At 42.5% G+C, this 15,766-nt stretch overlaps 1 protein-coding gene across 14 annotated transcripts in view; it reads right to left on the reverse strand.

The window, feature by feature from the left end:
- PARD3 (par-3 family cell polarity regulator) overlaps positions 1 to 15,766 on the reverse strand; it is a 466,403-nt gene that overhangs the window by 159,343 nt on the left and 291,294 nt on the right. For all 14 annotated transcript variants that reach the window (XM_054191470.1, XM_054191469.1, XM_054191468.1 and 11 more), the window contains one exon: positions 1,654 to 1,843. In XM_054191470.1, the coding sequence (XP_054047445.1) occupies positions 1,654 to 1,843 (190 nt within the window). The remainder of the gene's footprint in view (positions 1 to 1,653; positions 1,844 to 15,766) is intronic.

A 15,766-nucleotide genomic window follows, 5' to 3' on the forward strand; every position in this document is an offset into this window, starting at 1 on the left:
TGCTGTTTTATTAAGATATTGCTGACACATTCATAACAGACTCAAGAGACAAGAAAAATAAGAAAATTCATATACTTCACACTATTTGTGGTAATTATCTAGCTTCAAGAAGTGGCAGTGTAGTGGGGTGGGCTTTTATTTTGCTATTACTATAGATAATTACAGGACTTGCAAATTAAATCTTAGATCTGTATTAATTGTACTAACTAAGCAATAAACAGTATTTCTTTGCCAGGAACCTAAGCAAGTCAATAATGGAGCTCAATGCATTTATGATTAAGATTTGTATATTAAAATATATAAAAGTAAATAGAGAGTCAACCTAAGATCCACAGAAATTATTTTTACTACAGATTAAACACATAAAGTTACTTTCCACAGTTTTAAATGTAGAACTATTACTTTCCGTATTTTTAAATGTGGAACTATTACAGTACATTGCCTTTGCATGATAGTTACAAATCATTTAATCATAGAATTGTTTTGTTTGGAAGAGACCTTTAAGATCATCAAGTCCAACCATTAGCCTAACACTGACAAGTTACCACTAAACCGTGTCCTTCTGCATGTCTTTTAATACCTCCAGGTATGGTGACTCCACCACTTCCCTGGGCAGCCTGTTCCAATGCTTAATAACCCCTTCAGTGAAGAAATTTTTCCTAATATCTATCCTAAACCTGCCCTGGTGCAACTTGAGGCCATTTCCTCTCATTCTATCACCTGTTACTTGGGAGAAGAGACCGACCCCCACCTCGCTACAACCTCCTTTCAGGTAGCCGTAGGGAATGATAAGGTCTCCCCTCAGCCTCCTTTTCTCCAGCCTAAACAACCCCAGCTCCCTCAAACGCCCCTCATAAGACTTGTGCTCCAGACCCCTCACCAGCTTCATTGCCCTTCTCTGGACACGCTCCAGCACCTCAATGTCTTTCTTATAGTGAGCGGCCCAAAACTGGACACAGTATTCGAGGTGGGGCCTCACCAGTGCTGAGTACAGGGGGACGATCAATTCCCTGCTCCTGGGTATTTCTTCATGCATGATAAAGAATCTTAAAAAGTCGTTGTTGCACAAGTATTAACACTAGGGCAGAACAAAGAACTGCCTTGACCTCTAAAGCAGATTTTAAAATCACTGCATAGAAAAATAAAGAAGATATAGAGAAGTATGGAAATGATCCTAGATATATACTGGAATATAAAAATAAAATCTTTGGTTTATAGACTTAGAAATATTTACAGTGAAGTTTATAAATTAGAATTTCCAATTGGAATTATTCTTGCATCTTTCATAAAATCAAGTGTTTAAATTTTGCGAAGTTTTTTTAAAAGGGCTAACTCAGTTGGCAACTAAATTAACATTAAATCATCAAATTAACACAGCTATATACTGATTTGGTCTTAGTAAAAACTAGTAACATTTCCACAAATGTACTTTGACAGAGCGCAAAACTGCAACCAGAAGTAAAAAGCCTAATAAATTATCCGTACAGACGTCCTTCCTGAAACAGGGACAATTAGCAGTTTGAAAATAGTGAAATCTAAATGTGATTTTTTTAAAAAAAAAAGATTAAGATTAGCAGTAGCCAAAAATTAAACTAAAGAAAAAGACGTAACTGCAGTCATGTCTTTTTTTCTTCCACTAAATCACGCTCTTACCAGTCTGTTGACTCATTAATTGCAGCTTTAGCCCATCCACCAGCATCAACAGTGCCAAACCCAACATCATCGTGGGAACTGGATGACGACTGGTCAGAGAGATGAGGAGGGAGTACCGACAGCCGATCATCTTCAATAATGACAGTGTCATCTTGGGGCATGTTCACTGTTGGAGACAGCTGATATTTACCTGAACGATAAAAGGGATAAAAAAACCCAAAACTAAATAATGGCAGAGAGCGCCTTGAATAATATATAATCACGGCTGATAAAATGTCATGTCAAACTGCAGTGCTACTGATAAGAGTGACACGACATAGATAATAAAACTAACTATGTCTCACTTCATACAAATCTTCCTATGCAGAGGTCTGGAAAGTAATATACACCAGTTGTATCTGTGGCCTACTACAAGAAGATCACAGAATTACAGATGGGTTGAGGTTGGAAGGACCTCTCATCCGGTTCAAGCCCTCCCTCTCAAGCAGGGACACCTACAACCAGTTGCCCAGGACCCTGACCAAATGGCTTGTGAACATTTCTACTCCACCGCCTCCCTGGGCAACCTGTGCCAGTGCTCGGTCACCCTCCCAGTGAAAAAGTGTTTCGGATGCTCAAAGGGAACCTTCTGTTTTTCAATCTGTACCCAAGACAATCTGTACCCATTGTCTTGGGTCTGTCACTGGGCACCACCGACAAGAGCCTGTCCCAGAAGACCGTATCTTCTCTTGCATCAAATCGTTTGCTAGAAACAAAGAGAGTTCAAAGGGGACTAACAGAGCTCATCACTTCTCCTGATCAGTCTTGCCCTCCTGAAATTTGAAACTTGTTTGACTGCTACTGGGAACTTGGAACCCTTTAATAGTACCTCCACAAAGGTAAGGATTGTGAAAGGTGATGAGAACTCACGGACAAAACCAAACAATTCCAAATTTTCATTCTCTCCTTTAAAAAATAATCTGCAGGCACAAGTGCAAAATTTGGAAAAAAAAAAAAGGACCTGATTCTATTACCACCAAATTCAAATAAACTTTAAAACTGTTGTTAAAATGCTTAAACTAGAGCCACCACATACATGACAGAGACATATTAAAGACTCAACATTATTCTTTGTTCAGTAGCAGACTTCATTGAGTTCATTTGTGAGAGTAGCAGTTAAAAGATGGTATTTAGAGAATTCTTACAAACTAGTAAAACGCTGTTTCCAAGTAAAAACCAGTTTTAATGTGCATAAAAATATTATGAACTCACTACCACCACTACTTTTATAGGGATAAATATATACACATGATTATATTTTCCGGTAATCATTTCAACACATAAGATTGTATAACAATTTTCAAACTGTTCTATATAAAGCAGAAGCAACTTTTAAAACTATAGAAAACTTTATGCCACCAAGCAGACTAAAAAGCTAGAAAGAATATCAGAAGGAATATTTCCATTGCAATTCTTTGTAGCATAACAATGGTTTAAACTGAATAACTCTGTTTTTCAGGATACATGCATGACATACAGAGTTGGGAGGACGGAGATTATATAATATTATTTGGACAACAGTAGAAATATAGAATTATCACCATTTAAAATATTAACCTGGAAGAAACAGAGGTTATTTCAGTATCGAGAAACACTAAGCTAAAACTTGCTCTAAGGAAAATAAAGATTTGCAAATCTGGATGAAAATTATCTAGTTATGTGAGGCAATGGCTAATTATTAAGTGCGATTCTTTTCTACTAGCTGCACATAATTTTTTATGTGATAGAATATCTTTAAAAATACTTTTCCTACTGTATGTTGATGCTCAACTGAAAAAGATCTGCCATTTAAAATGTTTGGTCCTAACTCTTACTACATGAAACATTATTTCTAATGAATGATCACAACATTACATGAATTTTATTCCTGGAAAGGTATTATCTTACTAAAACCATTAGTAAAATTGTCACATCTTGTGAGAAGAAAAGCACTAGCTTAATCAACCGTTAATCTGACAACAAACTGTAAATTATTCTAAAATTAGAATGCACTGCAGTAATAATATATTGCAAAACTTGTATTTCCATAACATAAACTGCTTCTATGGACACATCAAATATTTACACGCTTTATTTTTCCTACAGATATGGAAAAAAATGTGTAGAATTAGGGGAAAAGAATTTTTTCCTCTTTTCTGGAAAGGTTTCAGTTACCATCCCTACCTTTCCATGCAATTATCAAAAAACAAACAAACAAACAAAACCTTATGTGTAAAGAGCTAGCTAAAATCACCGCTGCACTAGATAATCCTTTTTGTATAGCTTTCTAAAGGGGGGAAAACTGGCTTCTAGAGAGATCACTGAAGAAGACTGAAGAAGTGGCTGGAGGAAAAAGGTACTGCACAGTGAACATCTCATCACTGTCACACTGAAATGAATGTGTTCAGTTTGCCTAACAGCTGATTCTTTGCCCAGCAATAGCTTCTTTGATGGACAGGCTAATGTTTAGCCTGGTAATGCACTTCTTTCCAAACATAATGCCTACAAGACTGTTAACTCTGCAGTTAATAACGTCTCCAAAGAATTGATTGTGAAAAGGTATAACCTTATGGCATTCGGCAGATTGAACTTCCCATTTGAGAGGCTACAGTAATTCAGTAACATTTTTAACTTTTCACTACCCTTCTTTATGTCTGACAAGGGTGAAGACTGACGTTTTAATAGTTGCTTTGGAATTAAGGAGAAAACCCATCTGACGTGCCTACGCTTTTCACTGCAGATGAAGCTAAAAACAGGTGAAAGGCTTCACCTCCAGCAGATGGTTAGACAGACCTCAGCAACGGACTCAATACATCCTTTGTAGAGAGCTCAGCTGAAGTGGACAGAAAATACCCTTGGAGAAAGCAACTCCGCAAGTGTTGTGAGAAACATTACAAGGAAACATCAAAGGAACTTCAAACCTAGTAATCATCAGTATATTTGACTGATCTACAAATCTAAGACGTTGCTCGAGCTGTCTACAAACCTCTCCAAGAAAATAATTTTCCCTCGGGCTAGAAAAGGGCTATAAAATTTAGACTTAGAATACACTTCAAGTTCAGTTTTGCATATATTAATTCAACTTCAGCAAGGTAATCTGTAATAATATGTAGGATTTGGGACCGTGTAATAAGGGAGGAAAAACATTCCCCTTTTCAAGTGCATCTCATCCCAGGACAATGAGGCTCAAATTTCTTGAACAAGTTACCAATCTAAACAAGCGTAGCCCAAGGACCATACCAAACTATGGATTAAGAAGGGTTCCCATCTGTCTCTGCAGAAAAAGAAGTCTCAGAGCTCCACTACCAAATGGGTGGTCTCCAGGTCTATGACGACTTTCAGTTTAGAAGGAAAAATACGCTAAACAGCAACACTTCAAACCTGTAATAGTATAGACCTACAATAGACCAGAAAATAGTTTGGACCTGAATTAAACCACCAACATAACGCGCTCCAAAAAACCCTTGAGCATACACAGTACATAAAATGAACAACAGGCTTACTCATGAGGAACCCAGCTACTCCAGGGCCTTTTAAATCTTGAAAATCCCTGAAGCTTGGTTAATCTGTTTTCTGCAATAACTTGGCTCCCATCCTACACTGCATTGTCACGGTATTGCATCTGGCTTGGTTCTTGTGCTTTTGCTATTGCTTTCTTTTTAAAGAAAGGTGTAAGAAAACTGTTGAACACTTACATGTTCAAAACCAAGTATTATTTTATGAGTAACTCTCATGAGCATTTTGATTTCGTGGGATTCAGACCAATGCTACACTTCAAGCCTCTTCCACAAGTAGAGGGCCTTTCCTGCTCTGACACGGCAAGTGATTCCTAACCTGGCTGATCAAGAAATCAGCAACAGCTACTCTGTGATGAATAATGGAGCATTAACCAAAGTAATAAATACAGTAATAAATAAGAGAAAATATTATAAAAGAAAATAGTGTCTATGGTGATAATAATAGTGATGAGACTTCCTACAGGAAGGATACAGAGACTTGTGCGATGACAAATTAGAATTTCTCCAGACATTTATTTATTTATTTATTTATTCACTAACAGCATATTTGTCCCCAGCAATATACTGAGTTTTGGCAAAATTTCCCATAGATACTCACATCATCTAATTTTCCAAGCTAAAGAGAGGTGGGAGTGGGAATACATGTGTGGGGAATGTCTAAGGACAAAAATGTCTACGCATCTCAAGAGGGTGCTCAGATCTGTCAAGACTATTGTAGCAGATCACCGCGTTCTGATGAGACTCCTGGCTGGGGAACTGCATTCTGCTTGTAAAGGGTTATTTTCATTGCACTGACACACATACGCTACATCTCTAGCTAAATTTTTTTCAGTAGTGCTTCCTCCTGATTCTATCCTTAAGATAGTAATTATATATGTAGAGAACAAAGTATTTCCTGTTGTGTAGGAACCATCAAATTTTACTAAGTTCTGGGGGATTCTTCAGGATGAAAAGCAGATTTCAGTGCAAGCTATTGTTATTCTGTGTACCCCCTAATGAATAACTTCTGTTTAGTCACCGTTAGCAACAAAACCCACCATGTTCATAAAAAAAATATCAGCAACTAGAAGAAAGAGATGAAAGAGGACTTTGTACTAAGCTGTTTGTTGAATCAGAATAATTTATATAGGCAGCAGCTATGTATTTGCGTATTGCAAAACTCAGGAGCATAACGGATGATATACAAGAAAGGTGTATCAGAACAGACTTGAATTTTTAATCATAGAGCCAAGCAAACCAGCATAACACAGTTGTTATTTTGAATGTACTAACAACATTGTCCTGGTTCCGGTGGGGATAGGGTTAACTTTTCCTGGTATTCCATGCCATGTGAGCCACGCCCACCCTGAGCTGCCGGGGGAGGGGGCAGGAAGTTGCTGCTTAAAAGCGGGCTGGGGCGGCCCGGGTCCGGCCGGCGAGCGGCAGGGGGAGCGGCGGTTCCGTAATCGCGTTTGTATATTCCCCTATCCGTGTTGTTGTTGTTGTTGTTGTTGTTTGCCTGTTCCCTTTGCTGTTCTATTAAACTGCCTTTGTCTCAACCCAAGAGTCTTGCCTTTTCTTACGATTCTTCCTGTGTTTGGAAGGCACGAGCGAGCGACACGTGGTTCTTTGTTGCCGTCTGAGGCTAAACCACGACAGTCCTTTTTGGCGCCCAACGTGGGGCTCGAAGGGTTGAGATAACGACAGAATCCAACTAGAACGTGGAAAAAACGGTTTTGGTTTTTTTTTGTATGCATTTATTTTATTAGGTAAGTAGTCACTGGTCATCATGTTGCTTGGTTTGTTCTCATGGCTGTGTTACATAAATTCCTATATGGCTTATGTACTCCCTGCGATGCTGTTTACCATGTCTGGAACAGGGATGAGGATTATCATTCTGCTGTCCTGTGCGATATCTGTTTATGATATGATAACATCACTGTTCAGACGGCTATTTTGGGGTGTTTATGCGGTTTTGCTGTCCTGTCCGTACATTGGACACCGTCTCTCAGAATTTGTTAATAATTTCCCCAGCCCTTCTGCCTCCCTTTTCTCCTTCGGGTCAGGTATGACAGCTTTTGAGAATTTTGAATATCCTTGGGATACTCAAACTAGCGTGTTCGTAGTGCTATGTCTCCTGAATACGTTCCAGGTCTTGTTTAGGGTTAAGCGACTATTTAAGACTACCACCCGGAGATCTGCTCCGAGGCTGGATAGTCAGGGGTGGCATGGCATGTGGGAGAGCATGGGCAGGTACCTAGAGAACTACTCACCTCCAATGGTCTGGGACTTCACCCCTGAACAATTACAGGACCCTGATAAAGTGGTAGAATATTTGAAGGGAAAATGCTGTGGCTATTCTAGAGAGGCACAACTCACCGCGCTGTGCTGGGCCCTGGCCAGTATCTACCAGGCACTGCTCAGAATTATGCAGCACCCTCAAGGGGAAGAGATGGAAACCAGACCTGCGGCGGCCCCTGCGGCTGCTGCAATCCTTGCGACAGACACTGCGGCTACTGCAACCCCCGTGGTAGCCACTGCCACTGAACCAGGGAACCAACCCATGCCAGTATCAGTTGCCCCCATACAGAAGAAGAAGTACACAAAGAAATCAGTTCGCTTAGTAAGAGATGATGATGAACCAGGGCCATCACGAGAGCAGGAGGAAGAGGCAGAACCAGAGATAATTACTCGATCCCTATCCTTGAGTGAGCTGCGGGATATGCGAAAAGATTTTAGCCGACTTTCAGGCGAGCACATTGTCACCTGGCTGCTCCGGTGCTGGGATAATGGGGCCAGTAGCCTGGAATTAGAGGGTAGGGAGGCCAGGCAGCTGGGATCCCTGTCTAGGGAAGGCGGCATTGACAAGGCGATCGGGAAAAAGACCCAAGCCCTCAGCCTCTGGAAACGACTCCTGTTAGGCGTGAGGGAGAGGTACCCCTTCAGCGAGGATGTTGTATGTCAGCCAAGCAAGTGGACTACCATGGAAAGAGGTATCCAGTACCTGAGAGAATTAGCCGTGCGGGAGATGATTTATTATGACTTGGACAATGCAGACTTACCCACAGACCCTGATGAGGTGCGATGCACAAGGCCCATGTGGCGGAAGTTTGTACGGAGCGCACCATCGTCATATGCCAACTCCCTGGCAGTAATGGAATGGAAAGGTGAAGAGGGACCAACGGTGGATGAGGTAGCTGGCCGGCTCCGGCGATATGAAGAAAGTCTCTCTTCCCCCCTTGTCTCAGCTGTGGAGAAACTGTCGCGGAAGGTCCAGCAACTTGAAGAGAATATGTCCTACTCCCCACCTGCACGGGCCAGCATCTCAGCTATTAGAAGCAGGCATTTCCCCACTCAAGAGAGAGAGTACAGAGGGTACACACCACGAGGCACCCTGTGGTTCTACCTGCGGGACCACGGAGAGGACATGAGGAAGTGGGACGGACAACCTACTTCGATCCTGCGGACACGGGTACAGGAGTTGCAAGGAATGACAACCACAAAAGGGGATCCCTCCAGGAAAAGTGCCGCCCCAGTTTCCAGTGGGCCGTTCCCCAGACAAAGCAGAAGGCTTGATCTTGCTTCTGATCCTCTTGAAGGAACTTCCAAGTCATTTATGCAAGAAGTGAGTAATGGATACTATGACCAGTATTAGGGGGGCCCTGCCTCCGGCCAGGTGGAGGAAAGGGATAACCGGGTTTATTGGACGGTGTGGATTCGATGGCCTGGCACATCAGACCCACAGGAGTATAAGGCTCTAGTGGACACGGGTGCGCAGTGTACTTTAATACCATCAAGCTATAGAGGGGCAGAACCCATTTGTATTTCTGGGGTGACAGGGGGATCCCAAGAGTTGACTGTACTGGAGGCAGAAGTGAGCCTAACTGGGAATGAGTGGCAAAAGCATCCCATTGTGACTGGCCCAGAGGCTCCATGCATCCTTGGTATAGATTACCTCAGGAGAGGGTATTTTAAGGACCCAAAAGGGTACCGCTGGGCCTTTGGCATAGCTGCTTTGGAGACGGAGGAAGTTAAACAGTTGTCTGCCTTGCCTGGTCTCTCGGAGGATTCTTCTGTTGTGGGGTTGTTGAGGGTCAAAGAACAACAGGTGCCGATTGCTACCACAACGGTGCATCGGCGGCAGTATCGCACTAACCGAGACTCTCTGATTCCCATCCATGAGCTGATTCGTCAACTAGAGGTTCAAGGAGTGATCAGCAAGACTCGCTCACCCTTTAACAGTCCCATATGGCCGGTGCGAAAATCTAATGGAGAGTGGAGGCTAACTGTAGACTATCGTGGTCTGAATGAAGTCACGCCACCGCTGAGTGCTGCTGTGCCGGACATGCTAGAACTCCAGTACGAACTGGAGTCCAAGGCAGCCAAGTGGTATGCCACGATTGATATAGCGAATGCATTTTTCTCAATCCCTTTGGCAGCAGAGTGCAGGCCACAGTTTGCTTTCACTTGGAGGGGCATCCAATACACCTGGAATCGACTGCCCCAGGGGTGGAAACACAGCCCCACCATTTGCCATGGACTGATCCAGACTGCACTGGAACAGGGTGAAGCTCCAGAACATCTGCAGTACATTGATGACATCATTGTATGGGGAAACACAGCAGAAGAAGTTTTTGAGAAAGGGAGTAAAATAGTCCAAATCCTTCTGAACGCTGGTTTTGCTATAAAGCGAAGTAAGGTCAAGGGACCTGCGCAGGAGATCCAGTTTTTAGGAATAAAATGGCAAGATGGACGCCGTCAGATTCCAATGGATGTGATCAACAAAATAGCAGCTATGTCTCCACCAACTAGTAAAAAGGAAACACAGGCTTTCTTAGGTATTGTGGGTTTTTGGAGAATGCATATCCCAGATTACAGTCAAATTGTAAGCCCTCTGTATCAAGTAACCCGGAAGAAGAATGATTTTAAATGGGGTCCTGAGCAACGACAAGCTTTTGAACAAATCAAACAGGAAATAGTCCATGCAGTGGCCCTGGGGCCAGTCCGGGCAGGACAAGATGTTAAAAATGTGCTCTACACTGCAGCCGGGGAGAACGGCCCTACCTGGAGCCTCTGGCAGAAAGCACCAGGGGAGACTCGAGGTCGACCCCTAGGGTTTTGGAGTCGTGGATACAGAGGATCCGAAGCCCGCTACACTCCAACAGAAAAAGAGATATTGGCAGCATATGAAGGGGTTCGAGCTGCTTCGGAAGTGGTTGGTACAGAAGCACAGCTCCTCTTAGCACCTCGACTGCCGGTGCTGGGTTGGATGTTCAAAGAAAGGGTCCCCACCACACATCATGCAACCGATGCTACATGGAGTAAGTGGATTGCACTGATCACGCAGCGAACTCGAATGGGAAACCCCAGTCGCCCGGGAATTCTGGAAGTGATCATGGACTGGCCAGAAGGCAAGGATTTCGGAATGTCACCAGAGGAGGAGGTGACGTGTGCAGAAGAGGCCCCACCATATAATAAACTGCCAGAAAATGAGAAGAAATATGCCCTGTTCACTGATGGGTCCTGCCGTATTGTGGGAAAGCATCGAAAGTGGAAGGCTGCTGTGTGGAGTCCTACACGACGGGTTGCAGAAGCCAGTGAGGGACAGGGTGAATCGAGCCAGTTTGCAGAGGTGAAGGCTATTCAGCTGGCTTTGGACATTGCTGAGCGAGAAAAATGGCCAGTACTTTATCTCTACACTGACTCATGGATGGTGGCAAATGCTCTGTGGGGATGGTTACAGCAGTGGAAGCAGGGCAACTGGCAGCGCAGAGGCAAACCCATCTGGGCTGCTGACCTATGGCAAGATATTGCTGCCCGGATAGAGAATCTGGTTGTGAAAGTACGCCATGTAGATGCCCACGTACCAAAGAATCGGGCCACGGAGGAACATCAGAACAACCAGCAGGTGGATCGGGCCGCTAGGATTGAAGTGGCTCAGGTGGATCTGGACTGGCAACATAAGGGTGAATTATTCATAGCTCGGTGGGCCCATGACTCCTCAGGCCATCAAGGGAGAGATGCGACATATAGATGGGCTCGTGACCGAGGGGTGGACTTGACCATGGACACTATTGCACAGGTCATCCATGAATGTGAGACATGCGCTGCGATCAAACAAGCCAAGCGTTTGAAGCCTCTTTGGTATGGAGGGCGATGGCTGAAATACAAATATGGGGAGGCCTGGCAGATTGATTATATCACGCTGCCACAAACCCGTCAAGGCAAGCGCTATGTGCTCACAATGGTGGAAGCAACCACTGGATGGCTGGAAACATACCCTGTGCCCCATGCCACTGCCCGGAACACTATCCTGGGCCTTGAAAAGCAAGTCCTGTGGCGACATGGTACCCCAGAGAGAATTGAGTCGGACAATGGGACTCATTTCCGAAACAGCCTCATAGACACCTGGGCCAAAGAGCATGGTATCGAGTGGGTGTATCACATCCCCTATCACGCCCCAGCCTCTGGGAAGATAGAACGATACAATGGACTGTTAAAAACTACACTGAGAGCAATGGGTGGTGGGACTTTCAAACACTGGGATACGCATTTAGCAAAAGCTACCTGGCTAGTTAACACCAGGGGATCTAACAATCGGGCTGGCCCTGCCCAATCAAAACTTCCACGTACTGTAAAAGGGGATAAAGTCCCCGTAGTGCACATGAAGAATATGCTAGGGAAGACAGTCTGGGTTAGTCCTGCCTCAGGCAAAGGCAAACCCATCCGTGGGATTGCTTTTGCCCAAGGACCTGGGTGCACTTGGTGGGTGATGCGGAAGGATGGGGAAGTCCGATGTGTACCTCATGGAGATCTGATTTTGGGCGAGAATAGCCAATGAATCAGATTGTGTGCTGTTAATTGCTAAGTAACACTGTCACTGTATGTCCTCATTGCTATCAGTTGTACTACAAGTAAGGCACAGGGGTGATGGGATAAGAACTGATCTCAGCAGCCGGCGCCCAGCAGTTTCCTCAAGATCTACATCTTCAGCCTACAGACTGCGTGCATGAGCAACACCAGGTGCACCAGTCACAAGCTCCGAAAAATACAGCATGCAACAGACCAGCACCACCCAGCATCTCACCTGCCCTGAGAGACTGTTCTAACAGATGGAGCCCAAAGCCGTGGATTAAAAGAACTCAACGGACACTTTGGAGGGATGACCCATAAACTAAGGGTATTATATGTGTGTATATATATATATATATAACAGGGGAAAGTGGTGGCAATTCATTGGAACCTGCTGGGCATGGCATAGATGGTATGGAATAAGGGGTGGATAATGTCCTGGTTCCGGTGGGGATAGGGTTAACTTTTCCTGGTATTCCATGCCATGTGAGCCACGCCCACCCTGAGCTGCCGGGGGAGGGGGCAGGAAGTTGCTGCTTAAAAGCGGGCTGGGGCGGCCCGGGTCCGGCCGGCGAGCGGCGAGCGGCAGGGGGAGCGGCGGTTCCGTAATCGCGTTTGTATATTCCCCTATCCGTGTTGTTGTTGTTGTTGTTGTTTGCCTGTTCCCTTTGCTGTTCTATTAAACTGCCTTTGTCTCAACCCAAGAGTCTTGCCTTTTCTTACGATTCTTCCTGTGTTTGGAAGGCACGAGCGAGCGACACGTGGTTCTTTGTTGCCGTCTGAGGCTAAACCACGACAAACATGCAACCCAAAAATACTAAAAATAAATAAATGAACATAAGGGTTTACTATAGCCATCTAAATCTTAGAAGAGAAAACACAATTTGTATAAATAAAAAAAATGCCTCTTCAGAACCACAAATATCATTCCCTGAATGCAGAAAGCAGTATCTCCTCTCCATCAGAAACTTTAGTGAGATATTATCAAGTGAAAAAGTGGAAGAAAATCTATAATAGCAATAATCATCTAGAAAAGTAGATCAACATAAGAATCGCTAGAAACATTAAAAGATTCATGTAGCCTTTTTGCAGTAAGCAAACATTATTTTACATAATTTAAATCACATTCTAAAATTGGTATTTTATTCCCACTCTCACAGCAAGGCTCTGACAACCAGTTCTTGCTGTCAGTTATGGATTGAACGAGTAAGGAAATTGTCTTAAATACCTTTCCTGAAAATTACATTAGATGTATTTAAAAGAAACAAAATTATCTTAAAAGTTTTGTTCCAACTTTAAGCAATGACTGAAAAGAGCAGGCATTTTCCAGACTTTAAGATTATCACTTTTGAATAGTCTAACCTAGGAACAAAACTCAAAATCCATCAATTTTATCCAATAGCAAAAGAAGCAGAAAGACCCACTCCTTCACAAATGAAATCAAACTGTGACCTCCTCACCACAAGGTACCGAGTCCCAAAAGTTTACATGGTTAAATCCATGGAGGGGTAAATAAAAAGACATCAGACGATTCAGACAGCCCGCAAGTGAGAGGGCTCCTCAGTATGGGGAGAACACTGGAGGGAATCAGCACTGCATAAACCACTCCTTTTGGCTTGTTTTCATGGTCAGGACCGGCATGGGAAGGTAGAGACCTCCAGTCCTCCTCAGCCAACTTGTTGTTAGGACTAATCCTCACTTTTATACCAACTTTCAAGAGAGGAGGAAAACTCTGGAAGAATCATATAAGCCCACATACACATTCTCAAGAAGATAAAAGTTCTGAGTTTTTTCTCACTATCAATGCTAATAGGACAGGAATTACACTGTATAATAAATGATTGAGTCTTAAAAACATTAGATACTCTGAAAAAATCAACTGTACATATCTTTTCCAACAGGTAATAATGTCTCTCTGTTGCATGGCACTGCAAGAAAACATGCACGCAATAATATCACAAAACATTATAAACACTGCAGTTTTAACTTAGCGGTACTGATTGCTTTAGAAAAATTAGCATATTAAAAAATGGACTGCTACCTAAAAACTGAGTTTAAAAATGACAGCTCTGTGAAGCTGTGGTGATTACAGAAGGGAATGATTCGGTCCTAGCAAGACCAGTTTTCACTTATGTTGGACTAGATCACATTTACTATGAGGTTCAAGCACAATTTGATTTTCCATGTGCTTCCAACTACAGCACCAATGGATTTAAGTCACAACCAATCAATTTTCTACACTGTTCCTGGCTTCTGAAAACAATACAGGAAAACAATGATATAGAGGAAATCAAAACATCAACTTCAGGTTATAAAACACAAAACACAGAATGGATTTTTTTCCCCTATGTCTACATATCCAAAAGCATTACATTTTTAAGAGCTTTGGAAAGATTTTTTTTCTTTTGTTGAAAAATCAGTTACTGGCTACTGTTAAAGGGATGATACCAGACTGATGAACCACTAGTTCGATTTGTTGTGGCAAGCCCTGTGTTCCTTTGATGTGGAAGTAAACTGCGCTGCTGACACACGCGCACAGACTCTCTGAGGGTTTCTTCTCCCATCACTGGACAAGGTGTTTAAGCGATGACTCGTTAATGCTTATATGAGCTCTATGTGTAAATCCTCTGCAACATTGATGGAAAAAGCAGAAGGTAGTGCTTTCCAAAAATGTTTTATCTAAAGCCTTGACACCCCAAGAACTAGTCCCTTCTATAGGAGAGTAGTGCTAAACACCTCAAATTATTTTATCACTCCTTAGATTTGTCAACAAATATTTTTTTTAATTGTTCTCTTTAACAGCATATGACTTTGGGTGAAAAGATTCCATGCTTCTTTGGTTCTCAGGAATACAATTTCTCTTCCGAGCTGCACAAAATGTAATGCAATAGAAGAGAATAGGATTTATTTCTGACTGTTGTTGCCCAAATGCACAAAAAAAGAGACAAAAGATTTAACTGATCAAGATTAAATATCTTAAATAGCAAATTACTGTATTTTCAGTAGCCATTCTACTACCACAAAGAAAAAGCAAACAGAAAATTAAAAAAAAACAAAACAAAAAAAACCACAACAAACCCAACCCCAAAACGAAGTGAAATATATATGTACAAACTGTTGTCTCGAAAAAAGCCTGAGTGGTGGACTTTCATTTTCTAAGGCTGAAAACCAATCTCAAGGAATTAAAAAAACAAGTTCAGCCTTACTTCATACCAAGTTTATAGCAGCATCATCTAATATATTGTCTGTGTGTCAAGCACACTAAGAAAAGTCCCAGATTTAATGGCCACATCTTAAGTTTAAAGCTTGCAACTCAAGCAAGCAATTGTCGCATCTTCTGTCAGGTGCTATTTTCATCAAGTTGCTTTTTGTGCTTAAATTTGAAAATCCTTTCAAAATAATCCCACTCTAGTCAGTAAATCCGACCACTCCCGTGGCAAGGCAAGTCTTTATTACCTAGCTCTCTACATCGGAAGCTGAATTGCTGCAGAGCAACCGCTAATAACCTCATTATTCACCGGGGCCATGCAGATGGTATGGCACAAAATCTACACAAGGGATGCTTAAAATTAGTTACAAGGTTTTAAAATGGGTGTCCTGCAAAGCAAAAATTCAAACAAATTAATGAAATGCCCTAATAAGCATAAACGGATGCAAGTTTGCCTTATTTATTTTTGTACTTTTGTATGACTGAAACAGAGGAGAAGAAATGCTGAAATTAATTATAAATTTTCATGAGTCACTGA

Source organism: Rissa tridactyla, chromosome 2 (genome assembly GCF_028500815.1).
Source record: "Rissa tridactyla isolate bRisTri1 chromosome 2, bRisTri1.patW.cur.20221130, whole genome shotgun sequence".
NCBI classification, from domain to species: Eukaryota; Metazoa; Chordata; class Aves; order Charadriiformes; family Laridae; genus Rissa; species Rissa tridactyla.